The 26,524-nt window shown below is 49.7% G+C and overlaps 2 protein-coding genes across 3 annotated transcripts; both read right to left on the bottom strand.

Annotated features, from left to right (window-relative positions):
* Positions 1-40: 40 nt before the first annotated feature.
* LOC147137111 (MAM domain-containing glycosylphosphatidylinositol anchor protein 2-like) lies at positions 41-20,495 on the bottom strand. The gene is given in 19 exon segments (XM_086050466.1): positions 41-908; positions 1,900-1,999; positions 2,613-2,737; positions 2,808-2,951; positions 4,311-4,466; positions 5,492-5,512; positions 5,600-5,777; positions 6,348-6,496; positions 9,008-9,281; positions 9,774-9,932; positions 9,988-10,148; positions 10,251-10,580; positions 11,302-11,574; positions 11,904-12,036; positions 12,417-12,613; positions 12,780-12,954; positions 13,849-13,988; positions 16,423-17,161; positions 18,984-20,495. Coding segments are annotated over 18 exon segments (2,877 nt in total). The 5' UTR covers positions 16,496-17,161; positions 18,984-20,495; the 3' UTR covers positions 41-819.
* A 151-nt stretch (positions 20,496-20,646) lies between these two features.
* tbpl2 (TATA box binding protein like 2) lies at positions 20,647-26,351 on the bottom strand. 2 transcript variants are annotated; one of them, XM_086050465.1, is made up of 8 exons: positions 24,696-26,347; positions 23,563-23,713; positions 22,982-23,165; positions 22,551-22,638; positions 21,881-21,972; positions 21,584-21,751; positions 20,941-21,035; positions 20,647-20,848 (listed from the first exon to the last, which is right to left on the bottom strand). In XM_086050465.1, exons 1-8 carry the CDS (start codon positions 24,741-24,743, stop codon positions 20,772-20,774), a joined length of 903 nt encoding a protein of 300 aa, XP_085906591.1. In that variant the 5' UTR covers positions 24,744-26,347; the 3' UTR covers positions 20,647-20,771. The 2 variants fall into 2 exon arrangements, with proteins under 2 accessions (XP_085906591.1, XP_085906590.1); XM_086050464.1 differs by having other exon boundaries at positions 20,647-21,035; positions 24,696-26,351.
* Between the last annotated feature and the right edge of the window lie 173 nt (positions 26,352-26,524).

The following is a 26,524-nucleotide window of genomic DNA, read 5'->3' as shown; positions in this document are numbered from 1 at the left end:
GTTTTTCAGAAGGCAACCAAAGTGACGACATCATCGCCTCGACATGACAAAAATCATTTTTATTGTCTCCAGTCCGACACTTTGTTTGTCAAACATGCTGAAGGAAGGAAAAGAGTCGGCAAAAGCGTGCCGTCCTCGCCAACGTCGTCTTCATCACTCGCCCAGACAGGAAGTCGGCGTTTCCTCGCCTCTGGCGGGGGGGGCTGGGAGATGGGGAAAAATATTTCCAGCGTTTGTCTTTTGTTGTGCTTGTTTGAAAAATAAATTCCACGCTGTGGACTTTTATCGCCGCGGAAAGGCTGCGACCCTTCGGCCACGCCCACCTTGGGAAACATCCGACCAATCGGGAAGTCTCGTTTTGGGAATCGTCCTTTTTCCCGCCGGTTTGCCTGCTCCTCCGGTTGCCCTGACGACGGCCAACTCCCGCTCGGTCTCAAGGCACTTGAGTGTCATGGCGGATGCACCCCGGAGCAACAAAAACGCGCCCGACCCCCCCCCCCCCCCACACTCGGTGTGCGAGTGCTCTCGTGTGTGTCCGCGTGTATTATGCTCTTGTGTGAATTTGATTGTGCGTGCGAGTTTGTTCCGATTTTTTGTTTGTTTTGGTGTGTTTTCATGTTCTCCTGTGTGTGTTATTTGACGTTTGTTTTTGGTGGCCTTTACGTTGGACACGTCGACCTCGGGGGTCAGCGGGGCGGCTGTGGCAAAACAACTGGGAAAGAATGCTAAGCTAAGCTAACAGCTGCCAACGCGCGGCGGGCGCGTCGACGTGGAATGCGGGGGAGGGGGGGGGGTCCGGGGCTGAACGTCACGGCGATGTCACCTCCGTCGGCCAATCAGAGTCAAGCTCAGGGTGACGTGCAGCAGCCAGTTGCCGGGCGGGCGGGGCGGGGCCAGCGAGATCAGGTCTGAAAGGGAGAGCGTGTCGTTAGCGTCGTCAGGAGGACGCGTTCACAACTCCAAAGAAAAAGTGGACACATATTTTCAACAAAGAAAACACAAGGACGCTTCCTTCTTAAGCATTCTTCATCCCATCTTTCCATTGGTCCTTCCTTGGGGCGCCAATTGTTCCCGCCTTCATTTTCTTCCTTCTTTCCTTTCATCCGAACCTACCTAAACATCCCTCCTTCCTTCCTTCCTTTACATCTTTCCATTTCCTCTTTTTCACTCCCTCCTTTCTTTGCTGGTGTTCCGTCATTCCTCTTTCATTTCCCTCCTTCGTAAGTATCAATCCACCTTCCCATTCTTTCCTCTTTTCTTTGGCCTCCCAAATGTTCTCTCCTGTCTTCCTTCAACCTTCCTTCCCACGTATTTTTCCAGCGTGCCATCTTTCCATTCTCTCCCTAGAGTTCCCATATTTTTCCTTTCCGCTTCCTTCTTTGCTTCATTTCCTCCCTCCCTAACCTTCTTTGCTTCCTCCCATCTTTCCATTCTTCCTTTCCTGCTCTTCCAAATTGTCTTTGACCTCCTTTTCTTTCCTTCACTTCCATCCGCCCCTTCTTCCTACCCCAACACGAACACAACAAACAAACGCGCGCGCACACACCTCCCGTGTACTTTTCTCAGCCATGTGCGCCCCATGTCATAATTTTGTTAGCCTGCAGGGGGTAGCAACACGCTAGAGAAAGTCGCCCACACACACGGACGCATATATGAATGGACTAACAATGGCGCTTACACGCAGCAGCGGGAAGTCGAGCCACCGGTGGCCATCTTGCATTGCCACTCATTAAGCACGCCTAACTTGGATAGATTGATTCCTCCGTGGCCATTTCACGTTTTTTCTGTGTCTGTCTCCTGGGGCCAATTGTGAGTCAGTTTGTGTGTGTGTGTAAATAAATATATTAAAAAAAAAGTCTGTGTAGAAAGACAGAAACAGGAAGTGGCGATCGGACTCACTGTTGGACGGCGGGTCTTGGCATTGGCCCTCCTGGATGGTGATGTCATCGATGGCGATGTCGCCCTCGATGCCGGCGCCGCGCACCCCCTCCAGCACCACCTGGCGGACGCACAACGCAACAGCGTTTAGCTTATCCATTAGCGCGGGGGCGGGGAGGTCGCATAGTGTGGCTGCAGATGGCTTTTAAACTGCATTTTAGAATTATTTTGTTCATCAAAACAATGCATGAATGAATAATACACAATATTACGTACATAACCACAAATATAGTGTTAGTTCGTGACAGGAAAAATTATTCTACATAGAAAAATAACTATATATATATATATATATATACATATATATATATATATATATATATATATATATATATATATATATATATATATATATATATATATATATATATATATATATATTATAATATATAGTTATATTAACTCATAAAGTTAATATAGTTATATAGAATATGAGCTATGCAGCAAAAGCCACGTTTTTCGCCATCTGGGGGGGCGGCCATTTTGTCACTTCACTCGACTGAAAGTGACATCACAGCTGCTCAGGGCTCATGTAACGACTCGTGGGCCTGCATAGAACATATTCTGGAAAAAAAAATGTGCCTGGGTTGACTTCCTCTTGAACACGTTTATTTTATCAATGCACCTAATTGTGACAACAAATGACCCTTGAATGTACTTCAATACAACAACACCTGGAAGTCGGCGCTGGGGTGAACGTCGATGGCGGCGCGACGCCATCGGTCGCCTTGGTTACCGCTCAGACTCCACACAGACGCATCCGACGTGCCTTTTTGCCGCAGGAAGACGCTCAGCGCTCCTACGGCCATAACAGGAAGTTGCCGTCAAGCCTCAGCGGCACCACGCCAAGCGACGGCGGGCCAACTCACCGATGTGCTTGCCGTACATGTGGTAGTAGAAGGCCAGGCAGTAGGTGGCGCCGCTTTTGGAGCCCGTGTTGAAGGAGGGCGACAGGAGGCGGGCCTTGTCGCCTTCCATCCTGGGCCGGGAGGTCTCGATGTAAACGTAGTACCCTGCGGGACGCCACGGTTGTCCGTTTAATTCAATATCCAGTCAACCCGTCGCCGCGCGCAGTTGGCGGAAATGAGCAAACGCTTGTTGTGCTCGACATTTCTCCTAATCCTGCGTCCGCAAACAGATTCGAGGAAGTTTGTTCGCCGCCCGCTGCTGGACGGGAAAAAGCAGGCATGTCGTCAAATGGAAACAGGATTATTAATCGTGGCAAAGGAAGTGAATGAAATCCCCAAAGGTCTGCCAATCCGGCGCAATCTTCCTCCCGTGTTTTGGTGTCATGCGGCTCATCTTTTTTTTTGCTTTGCTGTTTATAAAAGTGGATTTCAAAGAGCAGGCGGGGTCAACGCCAGCGCGATTTACGGCAGCATGGGGAATTATTTGAGAACCTGAGTGTGTGCGGGTGCGTGCGTGCCAGATTAAAGTACTTGTATTGTTATTACGATGCATTTAATCTGCTTTAACAACACAGCGTCACACATTCACATTTCTTTTTTTCTGTGCCTTGAAAACTCAGCTCCCGAAGGCAGCTTCTCTTAGCAACAAGAAATTTGGCACACGTGTCAATTTTGAGTCGACCCACAAAAAAAAAAAAAAAAAAAAATCTCCAGACGACATGCCCGAAAAGAACCCGTAAGTCAGCCATTTTGGTTTGAAGCATCCATTTGAGGCCCATTTGGAACGTTTTCAGGCGTCTTATAAAATTCATCCGCCAAAGCCAGCTTCTCTTAGCAACATGAAATTTGGTACACGTGTGAATTTTGAGTCGACCCACAAAAAAAAAAAAAAAGAAAGTCTCCAGACGCCATGCCCGAAAAGAACCCGTAAATCAGCCATTTTGGTTTGAAGCATCCATTTGAGGCCCATTTGGAACGTTTTCAGGCGTCTTATAAAATTCATCCGCCAAAGCCAGCTTCTCTTAGCAACATGAAATTTGGTACACGTGTCAATTTTGAGTCGACCCACAAAAAAAAAAAAAAAAAAGAAAGTCTCCAGACGCCATGCCCGAAAAGAAACCGTAAGTCAGCCATTTTGGTTTGAAGCATCCATTTGAGGCTCCTTTGGAACATTTTCAGGCGTCTTATGAAATTCAGTCGCCAAAGCCAGCTTCTCTTAGCAACATGAAATTTGGTACACGTGTCAATTTTGAGTTGACCCACAAAAAAAAAAAAAATCAATCACATCAATCATGAGTACACCCACAAAAAAAAAAAAATCTCCATGCCCGAAATGACGAAGAAAGTCAGCCGTTTTGGTTAGAAGCATCCATTTTAGGCTCAGTTTGACCATTTCCAACTTTTCCTTGAGATTTTCTCCATCTGCTAACAGATTCGAAGCGTGTGTGCACGTGTGTGCGTGACCTTGCTTGGAGCCGCGACGATCGGCGCTGGGTCCGGTGTTGGGCGTGTACTTGGTATCGCGGGAGGCAGCGCTGTGGCGCGTCCAGTCAAAATCGTCGCTTTTGTCCTGAGAGAAGAGGCACAAGGCCTCGTCCTCGAAAGCACACTGGAACTCCCCTGCGCACAGACGCGCGCGCGCGCGCACACACACCATTGCGTTATCGTGCACACATGCTGACATTAAGAGCTGACTTTTCAGAGTCAAGCGCCACCTCAAAAAACACTCCAAGTACCACCATAATGATCAACATGAACGTACAGTGACGCAGTAGCCCCAAGCGTTCGCGTACAATGTGACATAAACGCTTCTGGATGTACTCAATCACTTCTTGAAAGTTACCTAAATAATCTTACATTTGCTGAAATACTCCCTAAACTATTTTTACAGCTCCAGAAATACTTCTTAAATTATTTCAAAATGGCCGCCCACCAGAGATGGCTAAAAACGAGTGCATTTTGCTGCTTAATTTATATTCCACAAACGCAATATTTATCAGAAAGTCCCGTTTCAACTAGTGGGCCTGCTGGGAACAAAAATATGTTTGGGTTGACTTCCACTTTAAATACGCTATAATTTAAAAAAAATGCTCGACTAAAGTTATCTAAATATTCTAAAATAATTGACAAAAGTTACATAGCCTTGAATCTACATAAACACTCCCTAAAAGTTAAATACTAAATACTCAAAAATCGAGGACATATTTGACAAAAGTTACCCAAGTACTCTTCAGTCTATAAAATACAAGACAAGTTACTTAAATACTCTTGAAGGCACTGACATACTCCCTAAAAGTTTTTAAGTTGCCTGAATCGTCCTAAAATATGAATATAGGAAAAGAAAAACTGTATTTAATAGTTCAAAAATGTATCGAACATAAAAATGAAACGTAAATTGCAGCTGATGAAACGTTCCAAAAGCAATTCTCCCAAAATATTCTTTGCAAAGGCATTGTATTTCAAAGTTAAATGCAAATGAATTGCAGTGAACACATTTTAAGTCCTCGAAGCCAAAACAGGGTGAACCCACTGTCAAAACTCTGATTTGATTGCGTGATTTCTCGGCGCCCTGCTAGAATCACAGCCAACGCCGAATGGTGAACGTGTGTCGCGTTACCGTGATCGGATGCCAAAGGAGTACTCACTGAGGTGTGGATTGACGGGCGCTGCGGAGGAAACACAACACTGCTTCGATCGGTGCACTTTTTGCAAAACACACAAATGGCGTGGCGGCGCCGGCTAACGGGACGTACCGCTGTAGGCGATGACGCGCTCGGTGGCGTCGCCCTCGCCGTAGCGCGTGATGGGCATCAGGCGCACCAGGTAGGACTCGGGCTTGACCAGTTCCGTCAGGTTGTGGGTCAGCAGCTGCCCCTTGTGGATGTTGGCCTCCATGGGGATCTGCTGCTCCCACAAGCGGCCCTGCCCCACCTGACGCACGCACACAGTCACTCAGGTTAGCGTTAGCGCTAGCGCCGCCTGTGGCAAGTACAAGCACGGCGGTGTCTTTTTTGGAGCCGAGCATGCGCGCTCGTCCTGGAGCTGAGCATGCGCGGTAGGGATGTGACGATTCGCTCAAGCCCCGATTCGATTCGATTTTCAGTTCCCGATGTTCGATTCGATTTTTGACAAGGACTTTTTTTTTTTTTTTTTGCCAATCGATTTCAAATCGATTTTCGATTCATCGTTACATCCCTAACACATTTTACCTGTGGAGATTTTTTGTAACATGGCCTTAGACAAGGAAGAAGGAATTATGAACAGCAGGGATGTAACGATTCACTCCAAGCCCCGATTCAATTCGATTTTTAGTTTTGAAAAATTGCTACCACGCTTGTCTCTGTGCACTAGTGTGGTTCTGCAACCGTCCACAAACGTAATGCTGTTTGACGCAAGCGCATCATATGATCGACACATTGGAAAAAAGTTTCAAGACAACATTTTCTAGATGAATTTAATCAATTCGATTTTTCGATGAATCGATTTTGGATGAATGGTTACCTGGCGAATGCCCAGCCGGTAGGCCAGGACGCGGTCCACGCCGGCGGGCTCCATCTGGGTCCACTGCAGCGTGAAGCCGTACGTGCGGGGCCGGTTCTGCCACAGGGCGCCGGGTGTGTCGTAGTAGAACTCGGGGGGGTACGCCTTGCCTGGCGCGGGGGAGAACACAGACGCTGGCACCGGCTTCCTCCATCGTACGCGCAACCAGAATCGGCGAAGATGGATCGGACACGACAGCCAACGTGCGCAGGTGCGTGCGTGCGCGCACGCTTTTGTGGTTCAGTGTGTGTGTGTGCGAGAAAGAGAGAGGATTAAAGTCCAAAGAAGGAGAGTGGTGATTGGCTGACTCAGCTGTCGCCATGGTGACAGCGGCAGTTTAAAAAAAATAAAGCAAAAAAAAAAGGGAGGAAAAAAAAAAAACGGGTTTCACGATTGTGACCTTCACCCAGCATGACCAATGATCATGATCCCGCATCATCCACGGGCATCATCTTGCATTTTGACTTTCTTCCTGCATCGCGACCGCCGTGCTGCGCCATTGAACACATCGAGCATCATCCTGCATCCTTCTCATCGTCTTTTGACCTTCATCCCGACTTGTCATCTCACAGCACCCTTTGTTCTGGATCACCGCCATCGTCCCGCATCGCCAACGCCCCCCGCGAACCTTCACCCTGAATCGTAACCGTCATCCTGCACGGTGACCCTGACGACTATCATCCAGCATCGCTGTCACGTTGAGCTGCATCATGGTTGCCAAGCTGCCCCATCACCTCCACCTTAATCTTGTTCCACGGCCGTCTTCCCGCATCATCCTTTCTTTTGACCTTCATCCTGCGTCGCGGCTAATTGTACAGCATCCCACACCATGACCGTCATCCTGCACCACGGTTGCCAACCTGCCCGACGACCTTCACCCTGCAGCGCCATTCGGTATCAATACTTAAATGACCGGAATCTTCTTTCATGACCTCGATAAGTCTAATCTCGCTTGCATGGTCATCATCCTCCGCCATGACCTTCACGACTTCCATCTTGGACCAACACTCCAACGACCTTCATCTGGTGCCACGACCATCACCTTGCATCGACACTACCTTTTTGACTTGAATTCTGCCTCGTGACCGTCCTGACCTTCATTCTGCCCGAGTGCTGAGATGGCTTTTCCTTTTCAAAGAAGCTGCGCTAGTGTGCGGCGTTAAGAAGCTTAACTCGGGAAGTCTCTCAGCATGCTGACAGGCAAACTCCAAAGAGCTTTCATTGGTGGTGGGTGGGGGCTTTTTTTTTTAGGGGGGCGGGGGGGGGGGGGGGTATCGGGAGGTGAAGGGGGGCGGCAGGTTGCTTGAGATGTGATGCATGGGGACGTCGTTACTTCTGACGGGAAAGAAAGTGACGCCTGAATTCCTCACGCACTGAGCCGCAACTTAACACTTCAAGTGGGAGGGGCTCAAAGGGATGAATGTGTGTGTGTGTGTGTGTGTGTGTGTGTGTACATTTGTCACTGAACGTGTGTGTCATTTAAGCCCCTCCGGATAAATGTCGGATCTTCCGTTGCGCGGATATTTTCAGAGAATGTTCATTATCAGCTAATGACCCGCTAGCGATAATGTCACTCGTAAGCGAGGGGTCTCATTGGTCAAAAGTTTAGCTTACGCTCCTGCGGTCAACATTTGCAAAGCCACAAACAAAGATGGCTGGAGTCAAACAGCAAGTTTTGATTCACAAAGAGGAAGTGTGTTCAGCCCCAAACTGAGTCCCACACATGAAATGCAATGTCACAAACAGGAAGTGGGTGGAGTCAGAAACAAGGCTTGTTAAGTCCTTCACAGCAAGCGTGTTGAGTCACAAACAGGAAGTGTGGGAAGTTACACAGGAAGTGTTGGTTTACTAACAGGAAGTGTGTTGAGTCCCAAACACAGGAAGTGCGCAGTCAAACAGGAAATGTCTGGTGTCACATACATGAAATGCAATGTCACAAACAGGAAGTGGGTGGAGTCGGGAAACAAGGATTATGAAGTCCTTGACAGGAAGTGTATTGAGTCCCAAACAGGAAGTGCGCGGTCAAACAGGAAATGTCTGGAGTCACATACATGAAATGCAATGTCACAAATAGGAAGTGGGTGGAGTCAGAAACAAGGCTTGTTAAGTCCTTCACAGCAAGCGTGTTGAGTCACAAACAGGAAGTGTGGGAAGTTACACAGGAAGTGTTGGTTTACTAACAGGAAGTGTGTTGAGTCCCAAACACAGGAAGTGCGCAGTCAAACAGGAAATGTCTGGTGTCACATACATGAAATGCAATGTCACAAACAGGAAGTGGGTGGAGTCGGGAAACAAGGATTATGAAGTCCTTGACAGGAAGTGTATTGAGTCCCAAACAGGAAGTGCGCGGTCAAACAGGAAATGTCTGGAGTCACATACATGAAATGCAATGTCACAAATAGGAAGTGGGTGGAGTCAGAAACAGGAATTAAGTCAAGTCCTTGACAGGAAGTCCGTTGATAGTCACAAGCAGGAAGTGTTTTTTCACTAACAGGAAGTGTGTTGAGTCCCAAACAGGAAGTGCTGAGTCACAATCAGGAAAAGTGGGGAGTGGCAAACAGGAAGTGTGAGGAGGCCCAAACAGGAAGTGAAATCAGAGTCGACATCATGCATCAACTGACCCGTGACCAGGAAGGTACATCTGCCCGCTCCGGCCTCGTTGCTGATGTCACAGGTGTACTCTCCGTATCCTTCGCGGTTGAGGGCTCGGACCTGGTAGTGCGTCTCGTCGCGCTGCTCGTCAAACTGGCCCACCGTCAGGAGGCGGGAGCCCAGCTTCCACTCGTAGCGCAGCAGGCGGGCCGGGTGGGCGCGCAGCAGCCGGCACGTCAGGGAGAACGCCCGACCCAGAGCCTGGCGGACCTCCGAGAACACCGGCTCCACCGCCGGCGGGGACTGCAGCACGCCGCGGCACAGGACAGCGCAGGAGTCAATCGTAAGCGCAACAATGACATTACCTCGTGTGCAGGGCCCGACCGATATCGGGTTTTTTGAGGCCCGTGCCGATATTTGGCAGAGTAAAATTCCGGAAACAGATTCATTTTTATTTCAGCGACTTTTTTGCTGGTCCCTAAATGCTAACACCGAATAAAGATGTCAATTCTAGGCAGAACGTTTGACTTGTTTACATCAACTTGTCCTTCAGTATTTGTTTAACCTTACAACAGAGACATTTTTTGCCGATTTTTTTTGGGGGGGGGGGGGAATGCTTGTTTGAATTTCTTTATTTTTGTATTACATTTTACCATGTTAATCCCCCCCTAAAAAACATCAGCTAAAACGGCAGATTTTTGCCGATTTGAAAAGAGCAAATATCACCCGATTACACCAGCCAGACGATGGCGGGTAAGGCCCTAATTCCGTGTGCGTGAGCATGCGTGTGGGTGCGCGTTACCCACACTGCACCAGTAGCTGTATGAGCGCTTGTCGGGGTTTGACGTTGAAGCCGTTGTACTGGCTGGTCTGGCAACGGTAGGTCCCGCCCATCTCCCGCGTCACGTTGGCGAGCCTCAGCACGCCGTCGTAGCTTTCCGTCTGGGCGGCGTCCTCGGCCAGCAGAGGCGCCCCGGCCGGCGCCCCGACGGCCGTCCCTGCCTCCCGCCGCCGCCGCCGCCGCCGCAGCAGCAGCCGGACTGTCCTCCACGCGAGACCACAGGATGACGGGTTTGGGTTTGCCGGACACCAAACACTGCAGCTCCACCGCGTCGCCCTCCTGCGCGATGATGTGAGAGCGCCCCCTGGGCACCGTCAGCTCAGGCGGAACTGCAACAAGATCGCAGAAGATCCACTTCATGAAATAGAAGCAACAACAGGAAGCGACCAGGCAGAGACCCTTCCCATCGCCCCTCCCCACCCCTCCCTCACCTGTGGTGGACGAGATGTTGACGTCAATGCTAATGTCGGGACTTCCTCCGTCCCTGAGCGACGCCACGCAGGTGTAGGTGCCGAAATCGGTGAACTTGAGATCGATGATGTCCAGGTTGGTGACGCCCGGCGACATCTCCGCATCCGTGTGCGTGATGACCATCCGCTCAGAGCTACGCAGCGGGCGGCCGTTCTTCAGCCAGCTGAATTGCAGCTCCTCCGGGGGCGTGGCCTCCACCTGGCAGCTGATCTTCACTTCGCGCCCGATCTGGATGTGGTCGTCGTTGTGGTACGGGTCCGGAGTGATCCAGAAGCGAGCTTTGCGCAGACCTGAGGGAGAAGCCAGCGCGTTGCGTCACAAACACAGAGTGTGTTGAGCTACGCAGGAAGTGGGTGGAGTCGCAAACTGGAAGTGCTCCGTCAAACCGGAAGTATCTATACTCTCATACATGATACGCGATGTCACAAACAGGAAGAGGGTGCGTTAAATCAAACAAGCAGTGTCTGGAGTCACAAACAGGAAGTGTTAAGTCCGAAACAGGAAGTGCATGGAGTCAAAATCCGGAAGCGCCGAATCAAACAGGAAGTGCATGTAGAGTCGCAAACAGGAAGTGTTTGTACTCTGAGACGTGGAATGTGATATCACAAACAGGAAGTGGGTGGAGTCAGAAACAGGAAGTGTTGAAAACACCAACCCTAAACAAGCAGTGTGCGGACTCACAAACAGGATATGCGTTAAGTCCGAATTAGGAAGTGCTGAATCAAACAGGAAGTGCGTCGTCGCAAAGAGGAATTTTGAGTGACAAACAGGAAGTGCTCCGTCAAGCAGGAAGCGGCTGTGTCCAAATTCACAGGTTGGGCCGCGTTTTTGAAAAACGTGTCGTCAGAAGCAGGAAGTGGGTGGCGTCACGATGCGCTTGTCTGTGCGCGTGCGCGTAGACTGCGAATGTGTCCATAAATAGTTGCAAACGCTTGCAAAAAAGGTGCGCGTCACTTCAAGGCGTGTTACAAGACTTCCTGGATGCGCGGTGTCGATTGCGCGTGGCCGCACCTCTGACCAGGACGTTGGCCGACTTCCTGGCCGCGTTGCCCACGTTGTTGTCGGCCAGGCAGCTGTAGGCGCCGCCGTCGTCGACGGTGACGGCGGGGATGGTGAGCGTGCCGCCCTTGGCGACGCTCCTCTTGGGGAGCGCCTCGCCGCCGGGGCGCAGCCACCTGAGGGCGGGAGGGGGGTCCCCGCTGGACGCCGCGCACACCAGCGTCACCGTCTCGCCCGGGTTCACCACCAGCGGCTCGTCCGGGAGCAGCTTGATGGAGGGAGGGGCTGGCGCACAACACACACACACACACACACACACACACACACACGCCCGCCGTCAACACCCGCGCATCCAAAAGCCGCGTACAATATGGCGTTTGGCGTGTATGGAATGTGAAATACCGCGTACAAAAACGTGATTTGTGCGTTCAAAAATAGGGCTGGGACGATCTGATACTAAGTGCATAAAGGGTTCCGGATACACTCGAGTGCAAAAAATAAAACACATTTATGCAGGCAGTATTTGACGTAACGCTGATGTAACTGTGGCTAAAAAAAACAACAACAAAAACGCCATAGTGTGCCTGAAGTGCGCGCGCGCGGCGCATACACACCCGTCCTGTTGTTGAGGCTGAAGTGCGCGATCTTGTCGGCGATGTCGCACACGTTCCTGACGGAGGCGATGCACGTGTAGTTGGCGTAGTCCTGAGGACGAAGGTTCTTCAACTTCAGGATCTTCGTCTCGCCCTGGAACACGCACGCGCACACTTTGACACCCGTCTTGGCTAAACAAGTAGCATGCTAGCTTGAGCTAGCTGGGCATATCGCCAATGTGGCGGACCGCACCGGACCGCGAATCTGCCTATGACGGACGGCCATTTTGTAGGCGATAAACTTAATAAAAATAAATAGTCAGACTAAGCATAGTTGGTACCTCATTTATCCCCCCCCCCCCCCCCTCATCTATGTTGTGACGCTAACGCTAACGGAGGCCCGTTTGAAATCATACGCGGACCGGGTACTATTTTTCCCGGCCAGACAAAATGGCGGATAAACGGAGAGCGTTAGGGTACCCCGGCGTCAAGGCGGAAGGCAATAAAGGGAGCGCAACTTTCTCCTCGCGTGACCTGTGTGAAGAAGGGCTCGTAGATGTCCACTCCGGCATCGGCTCCCTGCGACAGGACCTGGCGACCTCTCCTCCAGGTGTAGTGCACGGGCGGGTTGGACGTGGCCACGCAGCGCAGGAACACCGTCCTCTCGAAGTAGAAGAGCTCCTTGGCGTCGCCCACGCTTTGGTGCACCGTGATCAGCGGCTCGTCCAGAACTGGCAACACACAGGGGGGGGGGCGTGACCACGCCCCCACACGCTCCCATCATGCATTGCAGGACGTTGAGGGTCCCTGAAAGCAGGTGCCTTCAGGGACCACTTGGACGCAAAGCTGCTTCAGGAGACGGGTATGGTTTTGTGCGGCGTGCGGGTGTGTCCTCACAGTAGACGTCAACTCGTATGGATCTTATGGCGGGCGTTCCCATGCCGTTGTCGGCCTTGCAGTAGTAGCGCCCCCCCTGGTGGCGGTCGATGCGTTCAATCTTTAAGGTGTCGTTGTGTGCCCAAGAGTCGCTTTGGCGCTCCGAAGTTCCGCCTGCGGTTTTGGTCCAGCGGACCTGTTTGGAAAACAGGAAGTCACCAAACGGAGGCTGCGTCCAAATTCACCTGCTGCATCCTCCCAAGGCCACGTTTTCGCACGCATGACATCACTGCCGGCGCAAATCGACCGCGCGTGCTTTTCCAAATTCTAGCAAGACAAGTGGCAGGCCGGGTCCTTCGACACCTTCAGAGAGAGGCTCCTCCTCCTAAAGCCTGCGTGGACGGCATAAAATGTGGCCAATTTGGATAGGCGGAATGTAAATTTGGTCCCCACGTGTGGTCGAGTTGCACTCAAAGTGACGTCACGCGGCCGAAAACGCGGCCTTGGGACGACCCGGCCAAGAGGTCAGCAAACAGGAAGTGAACAAATAGAAAATTGCTCAAACAGGAAGTGAGCCAAAGGAGGCTTTTCCAAACAAAACTGTCCGCGTGAAACTTCCGTCGTCACTGACTTTGATTTCACCTTTAAACTGTAAAATCTTTTCTGCGTGCACATGCACTGTGTGTGTCAGCAGCTGATCTATTTTTAGCTTCCGCAGAGACAAATACAAAGGCGGGAAAAGCCCGAAGCAGAAAGACCAAGCAAAGACGACGCAAAGGCAAACCGACGATGGGCAACAAGCGTCCCGCGATCGGCCGATTGCTCCGACGGGGTTGTGAAGAGCGCCGAGACCATCTTACGAGCCGGACAACGCCACCCCACCACGGTCCCCGCTTTGGTCTGGCTACGTTTTTGTGTAACATGCACAAGACAATCCCAGCAAGATGCCAGCACAGTCGCGGCCGCTATTCGCGTCTGCACGCGCAACCGCGTTCAAACTAGCAAATAACTCCAATGAAATATTTTTAATCAGGTGTCCAAATGTCCTCACAAAAGGGGTGAAACAAGTACGTGGGTTCTGCTATCTCACCTGCGGTCGAGGGTGCCCGGTGACCAGGCAGACAAGTTCCAGAGTTTCTCCTTCTCTGATGGTGTACACTCGCTCGCTGTGTCGCTCCTCCTCCACGCTGCAAGCTTGTCCCGAGTGCACGATGCGAACTGTGGGTGGCGCTGCACAACACACACACACACACACACACCACATTTTCCACTTCAAAGTCGAAATAGAAACGCTGCACGTCACGTTCGGCTATTGCCCGTCGCTATGGCAACTCAAAGCTGATTTCCGGGAGGAGAAAATAATCGTAATGACGACAACAAACTCCCCCTCCGCCCCCACCGATGATTTGGCCGCGGCGCGAGGCTGACGCAGCATTCGGCGTCCATTGGATGTGAAACAGGAAGTGATGTCACGGGACAGGAAGCTCACAAACAAGTGGACAGGCACAAACGAACGTACGCACACACGTGAACTAGGCACACAAGCACAACTGTGCACGCGCACGCGCCGAACGTGGGGACGCGGCAATGCGAGGCTGCGACGTACTCGAGTACAGCGTCAAGTGACGGCGCGCAGGCCACTCAGTGGTGACGCAACGTCAGCGGCTGCGAGGAAGACGAGCAGGAGGATGAAGCCCGGCAAAAGTGAACGAAAGCAGGTAGGGGAGGGGCTGAGCAAGGATGTCCTACTTTGCCTCGTCTATTTTTAGACGAGCACTTTTTCTTTTTTTGGGGGTGTGGTGGGGGGGCAGGGGGGGGTCTCCTCTGACTGCCGATGTCATCAAACACACGCGCGGACACGCGCACGCACCTGCTGCCGCGCACGTGTTGACGATCCCGAATATTGGCAGCAGTGTTGTGCGTGCGTGCGTGCTGATCCCAGGTCAGCTGTTTTGCGCCTGTGCCGGCGTTACATAAAACGCCCCCCCCCCCCCCCCCCCCCCTCGCTTCCTCTCTTTTTTTTTTTTCTATTAGTGGGCCGAGGACGCCGCATGCAGTCAGTCAGTGGGCCGGACAAAAATAACCGGCGCCCCATTGGCTGGCCGCCGCACGCTCTCATCTCATGCATACGTAAAGAAGCCACCCAAGGACTGAAAGATGAATGGAAAGACACACACGCCCACTTTGACACAGCAGCCGCGCGGCCAATCAGAGAGCAGCTAGGCCAGCTTCCGATGAGCTGCCCAGCACAGGACGAGCAACTGCTATTACTTTGGAAAGCAATCGAGAACATTTTGCCTCATTTTCCCACCAGGAAGTCAATCGTCAGTCGATCTTTGTGCCTTTTCTGGTCCGGCAAATTGAAATCGAGTCTTCTTTCGGAATAAAGAGACAATAATACAAAAATAAATACATTTTGACAGATTAATCGACTACCAAAATAATCAGTTGCGGCCCTATTCCGAAACGACACGGAAACGACAACATTTCATTTACATTTTTTTTCTTAACTAGTTCAAAACGAACGTTGGCGCCTCGAGTTACGAGTGCTTCAAGATACAAGCTGTCACGTGACCAAATCGTTTGTCTTGACACGCGAGCAAAATAATCGGTGGTACGAGTGCGCTTCAGGCCCCCGCCACTAGATGGCGCCTGCCAGTTTGACAACCGCGCTAACTACAGTGACTTCAATTGAATCGCGCCCGCCAGAAACGCCCTCAACGGAACCAGCGAGCCAATCGGCAACACGAAGGGCTGACCAACGGAAGCGCTCCGTGGACCGGGCGTCTCCGCCCATCCGTTCGTCGTTTCGCGTCAGCTGCACTGTTAAAACAGTTACATTACAACTCTCGACTCGCTCACTTCGTCTCCTTACACACGCTTTTTTTTTGTTATTTTTTAGTGGGTGGGGCGGACGTAAGGACAGAGGCGCATTAAAAGGACGAGGACGGACGGGATCAGAGGATGATGCATTGTGTCCAGTGCCCAGCTCTGTTAAAAAAAACAAAACAAACAAAAAAAAAAACAAGAAAACAAATTAGGGGTGTTTTGGGGGGCTGGAACGGATTAATTGCGTTTCAATTCATTTAAATGGGGGAATAATATTTGAGCTATGAGTGTCTTGGGACGCAAGTGTGTACACGCAACGAATTCAGCTCACAATTCGAGGCGCCACTGGAACCCCTCCAAACTTGCCGATTTATTTTTTTTTTCTAAACAGCGCCAGCATTGTGTCCTGTTAGCTTAGCTGCTAGTGAGCGCTTGGATGACGACGACGACTTGTTGCCTCCATGGGCCAAACGTCAACGTTGGCGCAGATGTTCGAGTCTAATCCCCCCCCCCCCCACGCACGCACGCACGGCTGCCTGTGATGTAAGATGACATGTAATCCACGCAGGTCACATGACCTCACACCGGAAGTGCTCAGATGGACAATTGTGTCCTGTGCCACTCCACTTCCGGTATGTGCCAGCCAGGTGACCTTGACAGGTGTTTCCCGCCCGCGAGAAAAAAAAAAACCAGTGCGTCGTCACGTGACTCGAGGCTCCCCTCTCTGACGTCGCAAAGAGGGGGGAAGGGGCGGGCGAGCAATTCTACCTGTTGTTCCGCGCGCGTGCACGCTGTCACTCATCGCAAGGTCACGTGTGTGTATTCGCGCACTTACCGTACACGCCCTGCGCGTACACGCCGTGCACGAAGCCGCTCAAGAGCCACACGAGCGCCACCAGCGGGCCCATCTTCACATCCTACCCCCGGGACGAGCTCGTCTGTCCGGCCTCCTGCAGCCGCTCGCCCCCCTCCTCCTCCTCCTCCTCCTCCTTCTCACCTCGTCCTCTTCTTCCTCCCCCTCAGAGCAGAGTCGTGCCCAGTGTCGGCGTCTCATGCAAACATCCCAAGCCAAGGCCTCCCCCCTCCCCCCCTGCCCCCCCACCGTGCACGTCGACGCCGGCCGGGCGGTCAGGTGGTCCTGCTCATCCCGCAGCAGGCCCGCAGGAGGCCGGGGGGGAGACGCGTGAGAAGAGGCGCTTCAGGCGGCTCTCCTTGTCACTGACATTGCGCGGGGGGTGGGGGGGTAGGGGGGCGGCGGTCGTTGGGAAGTTCTCGCGTCCCGGCTGACCCTCCGAGCGAGTCTCGCGGTGGGTTGCGACGGTCCACGTCACGCGCGCAGAGTCCCCCCCTTAATGCATCCTCGCGCTGGCGGGCTGCGGTCCGAATGGCAGCGGCTCGCCGCGCTCCGTCGGGCCGCCGAGGGGCGAGCAGAGTCGGCGTGAAGCTGGAGCAGCGGTTTGCTCGCTCGCTGGGCGGGTGGGTGGATGCTGCTGGTGCTGCTGGATTTGACCGGTGAGATGTCAGCCAGAGAACCAAGTCGCCAGTAGTGGACCGCCGGCCTACTTCCTGGGTGGCTTTTCACAATAAAATAGCCGGGTCAACGTAAATTCATGTTTGTGCCAAGTCACCTATCGAAGCTCACTCTCATTTTATTTGGATGGGGCAAAAATGAGCACGACGACAAACGTTACGTTATTATGCCTGTTTGTCAGGTACACTTGGCGAGATAGGCAGGGTTCGGAATCTAGGGGGCGCCAAAAATCAGATGAAAATGTATCTTCAATATAAATTGAATTATGACTACAACGCCGCGCCACGGCGACCAAACTGAAGTGGCTTAATTGTGTTGGCTGACAGAATGTTTTCGAGCAATGCAAACCGTGTAAAAGACTGTCTAAATGTATGCTATCAAATATTTCTCAGTAAAACCTTGATTACCTTTGCCTAACTGGGCCCCAAGTGCTTCAACTTCTGGAAGTCCACTAAAGCCTCATTTCCACCGACGGTATCTACACGGCTCTACTCTACTCGTGAAAAAAAAAAAAAAAAAAAAAGGGGGGCCCGGTTCTACAACGTGACGTAGATATTTTGGAGGCCAATGATTGGTCCGAGATAATCGCCAACAAGGTGTGTTTTTTCCCTCACCTTTTATTTATATACATTCTCGAACAGGAAAACATCTGGCATTCTTCAGAAAACATTTGTCTTGATACAGTAGAAAGAGAAAAAGAACATTTGCAAGGATTTTTCAAAAATGTCTTTTACAAAAATCGCTTTAATTGTTTAAAAACATAAAAATAAAAGGTAAAAACAACATTTGAATGTAACAATCATTGAGACTCTTCACATTCAAACAAACTACGTACTGTGTTGCAGTTTCCACCAAACCATTTATCCTTTCACTTCTTTCTACCATTAAGATGAAAGATTGGAAATATTTCTTTAACTCATTTTAGAAACAGGAGCTTATTTCTTCATTTGCTGGCGTGAATATGGTATTTACCTTGTATTCTTATATTTATCAAATTTGACAACGGAGGGGCCATCAAGGTGTAGCTGCGCAAATCATCACCCCGGGAAAACAGCCAGTCACGGCTCTGTTTTCTGAAGCTGTGTCGTGATTGGTCGTTACCTGAGCAACTGTGATGTCATTTTCAGTCGACAAAAGTGACAAAATGGCCGCCCCCGAGATGGCTAAAAATGGGTGGAGTTTGCTGCTTAACTTACATTCCACAAGCGCAATAGCAATCAGAATGTGGGCCTGCATATAATATATTCTTGCAAATAATTTATTGAGGTTGACTTCCCCTTTAAAATGTCGTCTTTACAGATACTCAGGTTTCGTTTGATTTTTTTTTTTTTTTTAAATGCCTCGACTAAAACTAGACTGAATGTTGACAGATTTGTTGACTAAAAGTAGACGCCTAAAATGTTTTCTTGGACTAAAATGCTGCACATTGCACAGCACAGCAGCAGCAGCCCACCGTAGCCCGTCCCCACAAAAAAAGTGTACAGAGAAAAATCCATTTAACGCAGTCTTCATTAATGTGATTAAAACGGTGGCAGACAGGTGGCCATGCGCCGTAATACCGGTCGTGGGGTTGATGATTATCCCAGCGAGAGAGCACAACCGCTCAGCTGGATAGAATTCAAGACGCCATGCAACGAATTAAGACGGACTTGCAGGCGTGCGGGTAATTGGGATTCCCCCCACAAGGGCTGCGGAACGGCTAAGCGTCAAAACACCACCGCGGGGGGGCATAGGCAAGTGAGGCAGGCCAGAAGTGGGCGGAACTCAGAACCAGAGAGCAAGAGGAGCGCACAACGGTCGTGCTCACTTTTATAGGGAAGGCTCAAATGCCGATTGGCTTAATTGATTAGGGCAAGGCTGCTTACCTACCACCGGGGGGGAGACATCTCATTCTGCGACACGAGCAAAAGCGTGCGCGAATGAAGCTGCTGCGGCGGCCTTCATGTTTCAAATTTCCCGCGGTCGAACGCCAGCGCTCCTTCTTCTTCTTCGTCTCATTCTTCTTCTTCCTTTTCTACTTCCCTCCGTGCAGAAGACTGAACGTGCAGCGTTCCCACCGGGGCTCCCAATGCGAATGATCGCATATAATTCAGTTGCCAATTGATGTTTTCATTCTCATTTTGGGATTGCATATTTATTTTCGGATTATTTTCGGTCCGTGTCTCTTTTGGTCATTGGATGTTACTTTTGGAAAAAAAAGGCTAGTTATTTGATTTTTTTTAAATATCAAAATACCAAATCGAAATACAGCTTGAGTTCCTAGTTTGGTGTATGAACGAGTCTGAAAATGTCTAAAAATAATTCAATTTTTAATTTTAAAACGAAAATAGAAAATATGAGGCACAAATCTAAATACGGCTCATATACAGTACTGTATTGGTTTTAGATAACCGGAAGTAGTCACCGAAAACATTTCTCATAGTACCTATTTAAGAGCCATCAGCGAATCAGGACAAATCCATTTTTCACTTGTGTTTGCAATGTCTAGAGTAGCACCCACCAAGGTAACTACAATACCAAGATGAAAGCTGGCTGCAGCTGTTATCGCTGTATGAGCAAGTGACATGCTCAAAAGCAGAGTCGGAGCTGGACGGCGTCTTTTGGACGGAGAGGACTAAACCAAAGTCAAGTACGCGTTGCTTCCGGCCGGTTTAGAGGACCGAGTTTTTCTGGAAGCAACTTCCCGGTCAGGAGGTTAAGGTGGGAGAACTTGACACATTACCCACGAATGATTGGAAACTTTCTGAAGTCACTGCGGTGTATCCGAGTGAAGATGGATGTGTACGCAAGGTGCAGCAGGGGCGGCCATTTTGTCTTCTGTCGACTGAAAATGACATCACAACTGCTCACAACGACCAATCACAGCCGACCTGTTTTCTGAATCTGAGCCGTGATTGGTCATCGTGAGCAGTTGTGTGGACAGAAGTGACAAAATGGCCGTCCCCAAAGATGGCTAAAAACGAGTGGATTAACACTTATTACACAAACGCAATATTTATCAGAATGCCCCATTTCAACTTGTGGGCTTGCATAGAACATATTCTTGAAAAAAAATGTTTGCGTTGACTTCCTCTTTGAACATTCTTGGCTGCACGGACATCGACATGAATGAAGGCGGGGATCCCAGCGTAAAACACACACTGATAACAGCATTTTCGGCAAAAAAAATAAATAACCCGGTGTCAGTAACAGTAGCGACGTAAGATGGCTGCTTCCGGCTTCAGCCGCGGTGGGCCACTTGATTGTCCATTCGTCCGTGCTTGGCTGATGTTCGCCGTGACGGGAGTGAATTCATTTCCCGTTCCGGTTCAATTTTCTCTCCAAAAGACACTTCTCAATCGTCCTGCTATTCAAAGTCGGATACTTGAACGCGGTTCCGGTCAGACGCCTGTGAAAAGTGTAATCGATCGCAAAAGCAGTTATTTGCAGTGTAAACGCACTAGCCGTGTCATCGGCTGTTGGTTTGTCTACATGTACCCTGCCAGAAAAAAAAACAAAAAAAACATCCACTTGAGTTTGTTGACATCATTGAGATTTTTTGAAAGATATATATATTTTTTTTCCCACGTGTGTTCTGATGGTGAACGTCCAAAAGAAAGTGCTATCAACAACATAAAACAGCGCAAATATTTACAAACGAGTAGCAAGCGATATCACTGCTTGCGGAAGCCTCTCAAGATGGGGTAGATGTTCTCGAAGGCTTCGTAAATCTCGCCGCGCTCTTTGGCGCCTGCAATGGAAGCAGATTGATCGGCAGCCGAGTAATTGATGGATTGATTGACCGACTGACAGCTGCAGGCAGCCCAACCGACCGGCGCCTACCCGTCAGGACGACTTTGCCCGACACGAAGATGAGCAGAACGATCCGAGGTTTCACCATGCGGTAGATCAGGCCCGGAAACAACTCGGGCTCGTAACTGCACGGGCACAGAACCGGTCCGGTTAGCGCGTCGTTAACATGACAATATCAGCGCGAACAAGAACTTTGGCAGGAACAGGATTGAGAACTTGAACAGGAACGGCAACGCGATGGAGAGCTTGGCCAGAAACAAGGGTGGGATGGAGAACTCCAAAAGTGACAAAGGACACGTCCCGCAAGAGGATCAAGACAACTTGAGTGAGGAACAGGATGGAGAACTTCAGCAACAACATGAACACTAACAGGGTCAAGAACATAAGATCAAGAACAGTAACAAGATTGACAACTTGAGCGGGAACAGGATAGAGACATTGAGCAGGAACAAGGACATGAGCAGTGACAAGAGTGAGAATATGTGCAGTCACATGATTGAGAACTTCAGCTGGAAGAAGATTTGCAGTAACAAAGACCAGTAGTGAACAAGTTGCAGGAACAAAGTGATGTGCCGGGAACAGGATGGAGAACTTGAGCTGGACCAAGAACAGGAAGAAGAACACCAGCAGCAAAGAAGATGCGCATAGAGATGAAGGGCGCCGAAGGTGCGACCTGCTGAACTGCTGGTGGGTCAGGACCAAGCCCTCCAGCCGGATGGGGAAGCAGACATCGCAGCTGGCCACCATGTTCTGGATCTTGAAGTCCAGGAAGCGAGCGGGGAAGCCCAACTTCTGCACCACGCGGGCATACTTCCTGGCTGCCAGTCGGGACTGCTCCTCACTGCGTGGAGGTATTCACACACGACCGCCGTCAAAAAGTGGCTCCGGAGCCGGATGGGACGGAACCGGACGGCCAACCCGTTCCGACCCGCCCCGCCCAACGCTACTGACCTCGTACATCGGTACCGACCTCTTGGCTCCGGTGCAGACCATCTTCCCGGAACTGAAGATCAGCGCCGTGGTTCTGGGCTCGCGGATCCTCATGATGACGGCGGCAAAGCGCTGGAAACAGCAAAACGCGCTATTGACGATGCTAAACACACTTGAGCTAAACATGCTGAGCACAACATACTAAAGCTAAACATTCTTAAACTAAACGGGTGAACTAAAAATGGTGAGGTCAACATGCTAAACCATTTTGAGTTATACAAGCTAAAGCTAAATAAGCTAAGCTAAACTTTCTAAGTTAAACATGCTGCACTGGTCATGAGCTAAACCTTCTAAGCTTAACATATTCAGTTATACATGCTAATGCTTAATATGCTAAGCTAAACATGCAAAACTACACGCTGGGGCGAACATGCCAAGTCAAACGTGCTAATGCTGAACATGCTGAGCTAAGATGCGAATGCTGAATGTTTTCCGCCACGCATGCTAATGTTAAACACGCCAAGCTAAACATGCTGATTCTAAATGTGCCGTGCTAAACAGGCTGATGATGAACATACCCGTAGAAACACGGCAAACATGTTGAGCTAAACATGCTCACGATAAACACGCTGAGCCAAATGCGAAATGTGCTGCGCTCAGCATGCCAACAGTCAAGCCTTCAACCAGTGAGGTTGTCTTTGGCTAGCTACCTTGGGGTTGTACTCTGCATTCCGGGCTTGGAGGGCGATGAACTTGAGGTCCAGAGGACAACCCAGGTTCACCGTGGAGACGATGTTTCTGCGCACACAGACACCAGTGATGGCATGCGCAGTAACCGGATGGAAAACAATCGGCAATGTTATCAACAACTTGAGCAGGAACGTGAACAGGTTCGCCGTGGAGACAACGTTGCTCCACCGCGCGCACACACGTGCAGTCACTCAAAAACAAAAAAACAAAAGGGCACACACAAAACTCAACAAACATACCAACACACATTCATAATCTCTTTCCCAAAACACTCATTCTGGTGCACTCCCTTGCGTGCGCACACGCCCACACACACTCTCTGACACAAAAACACTCGCGCACACACCTACGAGGAGTTGTATACGGCAAACAATATGGCGGCTGGACCTACTGCAGCTGCGGCACGATCCCTGACCTCTCCGTCATGGGGGTCATGGGCGTCATGGGCGTCATCGGGGTCATGGGGCAGAAGATGGCGCTGTCGTTGGCCAACTGCGAGGATGACGAAGAAGGTCGGCCTTCGTCGTCACCTTTGTGGCGGGATGCCGCGGCCGCGCCCCCGCCGCTGCCGCTTCCTGCCATCAGACGCGCGCAAACCTGTGTCAAAAGCTAATCAAGTACTAATACGGGTACTTCACAGCTTTCTGTCCAGGCTAACAGGGTCAGTTAAAGGGGAAGTCAGCGCAAACATTTTTTTTTTTTCCAAGAATATGTTCCATGCAAGCCCACGAGTCTAAATAAGGGGCGGAGCATGGGGTGGTGGGCCCACCCGATGCTACAGGAAGTAAATCAAACCGAGTTAATTATTCTTTAGTGCCTAATGAAATTTAAATTCATCTCCATAGTTAATGCTTTAATTTTGACAGCCCTAATTGATAGTGATTGATTGTACACACATTTGCCTTATTAGTAGTGCCACTAGCAGGATCCAGGAGGTTACTAGCGCAGCAGAGTCGTGGAGCCGGCCGGTACCTTCCGCATCATGCGTGTCGGCGCTCAGCTCGTCAGGCAGGAAGCTGAGGTCCAGGTCGTCGGCCAGCTCGCCGCTCGCCTTCGGGGAGCGCGGAAGCGGGTCGGCCGTGCTCGGGAGCTCCGCATCCTCCCCGTTCAGGAAGCCCGAGTCCTGCCCGGTAAAGAAAAAAAAAACCCAAAACGATCGGTTAAACCCTGAATTAATCAATGCATCGATTTCGTGATGGATATTTAACGGAAGATCCAACATTTGGATGCGACTTCTGTGAAAGATGATTCGTCGTCATTGTCTTCAATTTGCATTGTTTGATGGTGATCAATAGTACATCAGTCATCTTCACAATGATTCATCACGATCAATCATTTACAGACATGTCCAAAGTCCAAATGTGGCCCGGGTCAAATTTGAACCTGCCGCAGGCTCTGTCATCCAATTAATAACGTCTGGCCCGTTGCCCCGTTGACAAGCATATAAAATACACTCTAAATGCAATTTTACATTTACACACAAGAGGACGGCAGCACGCTGTCCAACTCCACAACCCTGTGTACCCTTTCCGGACTAAGATGACAACAATGAATTAAAAAAACAAAACAAATGTTGACAGCAAGGGCCGAATATTTAAAGAAAGGTGGAAATTGGACTTTTCCCACTGAAATACACAACAACTTTGTCTGCCTCATACGCAAGGAGACTTATACTTATTTCCCTGTTTTGAAATCTAAGAGTTCAGTGAACATTTATTTGTCATGTTTCAAATGGACCGAAAGGCATGTTTTAGAATCTTGAAATTACAATAAAGTCAAAAAACGAAAGGCAGACTGGTTTGCCAAAATGTGCTTGGATTTATTGGTGTCCCACGTACAAAAGAATGCAGGCTAAATGGTTGTATTTTTGTATTTTCACCTCACCAAATCTGTCCCTCTTTGCAAAAAGTTTGGACACCCCTGATCTATACCATTCATTACAAGTAGCCACCTAACATTCAATTAGCTAACAATGTCCACTTCAGCGGTTGCTTAACTGTCCTGTACGACAAGACAAAAATGGTCCATGCAGCGAGGCCGCAATGAGCGAAGCGCGATACAGCGAAGGGCGACTGCGCACCGACCGCGGCTGGCCAGCCACTCACGTTTGCGATGGAGTCATCGAAGTAACGCTCCAGCGCCGACTCGTCCATGACTCAGCAAGCGCGCGTCCCCCATCCAAGACTTGCCAGGATTTTCCTGTGTCGCTCCCAGACTGGGAGGAAGAGCACAGGCCCAGCTGCAGCCAATCTGATCGTGACGAACACACACGCGCGCACACACACACACATCTTGCAGGTGGCCATTTCCAATGCGGAGAGGCCACTTTTGCGATGCTTTCTTTGTGACATAAACGGGCTTGTTTACAACTGGTGGCTGTTCGAGATGGCTGAGTTGGGCTTGCGGGCCTCCGTGGTGAAAAGTCTATGGGCCTCTTCGGAGTCTCATTTTAGCTCCAGAACTTTCTTTTGCCATATCGAGCGGGATGACCCGGACGTGCTTGGAGCGCAGGTTGGTGGCCTCCTAAAAAAAAAATCTTGGGAACGGGGCCTCGATGCCAGCTTTTAAGCCACCTTCCTGACCAACCTTCACAAAAGCAAACAAGATATATTACCCACAATCCTTTACAGCACACAGACCAAATTTACAGACTCATGCGAAGGCACCTGAGCGTTCCTCTGAAAAGAATTAGAAAAACTTAGTTTGATAAGGAAAAATAGTCAATAATTATACATGAGCAAACAAATCAAAAATACAGTTTGACGGAAGGGTAGCAACGTCAACAAGAATTTGCCTCAAAAATTGGAAGACAAACTCGGGAAGTGTATTGCTGCCACACAAGGGGGGGAAAAAAAACAAAGTAAACACAAAACGTCATGTTTTAACAATATCAATATAACCTTCTAGAAGTATAAATCTGACGTGATAGCATCAAAAACTTTTAAGTTTGCGTTCCACATTTGGCAAAATAAAACCAAACAATTCCCTCCAGTGTATGCGTGTCTTCTTTTTAAACCGTAAATCTTTTAAAACACTTGGTCTTACTTTTTTTTTTTAACAATATTAGAGCAGTGTCGTAAGGCAGCTCATAACTTTTACTGATAGGACACACCAAAAAAAAAAAAAAAAAGGGGTCACCAGAAGTGACCAGAACCGTAAGGAATTGTTTTGTTTTGCCAAGCGCAGATGTGAAACATATCTCGTTAAAACATGTTGTAGAACATTTCTTTTCTGGTGTGGCAGCAATTGGATTCCGTACGTGACCAACATTAATATCCAATGCACGAAAAAGCTTTGAACATCAGATATTGTGAAATACAGAAACGTGTGTGATAAGATAAAAACTTTGAGGTCAGGAGAGGAAAAAGGACAGAAAAAAAGAAAATAAGCTCGACACTCACATCATCAATACTCCCCATTGAACGATGCCATGAGTACGGAAAGCTGCAGTCAACTTCATTTGGAAGTGCACTCGCCTTTCCAATGCTTGAATCGAAACTCCCTTTTCATCTCTCCTTGACCCCATTGGGAAATGTATCTTTCCACCGATCCTGCAAATGCTAACAAAATTAGCCAGAACCCTCCGGCGGAAATTTTTGATGGGACTGCGGACTCTTGCAAGTTAAAAAGCCGCGCTCGCGAAGGCTATTTGTATTGTTATCAAATGGAAAGCCTTTCTCTAACTACAAATATTGTGTACTTGTGCAACCTGCTAGTCAAATGACCACTGCCAACCGCGGATACTCATATGTACTGTATGCGTGAACATTCCGTACATTCATACACACACAGCGCACATTAGCGCTTGAACAAAACGTGGGTGAAAGTGATGAAGTGTCCCATTCACGGTTATTTCGGGCATTCAGTCAGCTGACTAGCAAATTCCACAGATTCACGTATGACAATCTTGATAAATCACAGATTTGTGGGTCAA

This window comes from Filicampus tigris, chromosome 13 (genome assembly GCF_054856515.1).
Source record: "Filicampus tigris isolate MCC_2025a chromosome 13, RoL_Ftig_1.0, whole genome shotgun sequence".
NCBI classification, from domain to species: Eukaryota; Metazoa; Chordata; class Actinopteri; order Syngnathiformes; family Syngnathidae; genus Filicampus; species Filicampus tigris.
Note: the sequence above shows the minus strand (reverse complement) of the source record. Positions and strands in the feature narration are given on the sequence as shown.

Bases quoted from the DNA above. Each gene is read 5' to 3' on its own strand.
- tbpl2 (XM_086050464.1), bottom strand. From the start codon at position 24,743: ATGGACGAGTCGGCGCTGGAGCGTTACTTCGATGACTCCATCGCAAAC. The intron at 22,639-22,981 runs GTAGGTCCAGCC...CTGTGTGCGCAG, and splicing joins GGGATCGTGCCGCAGCTGCA to AAACATCGTCTCCACGGTGA. The intron at 21,036-21,583 runs GTCGCACCTTCG...GTGCCCGTGCAG, and splicing joins ACCCACCAGCAGTTCAGCAG to TTACGAGCCCGAGTTGTTTC.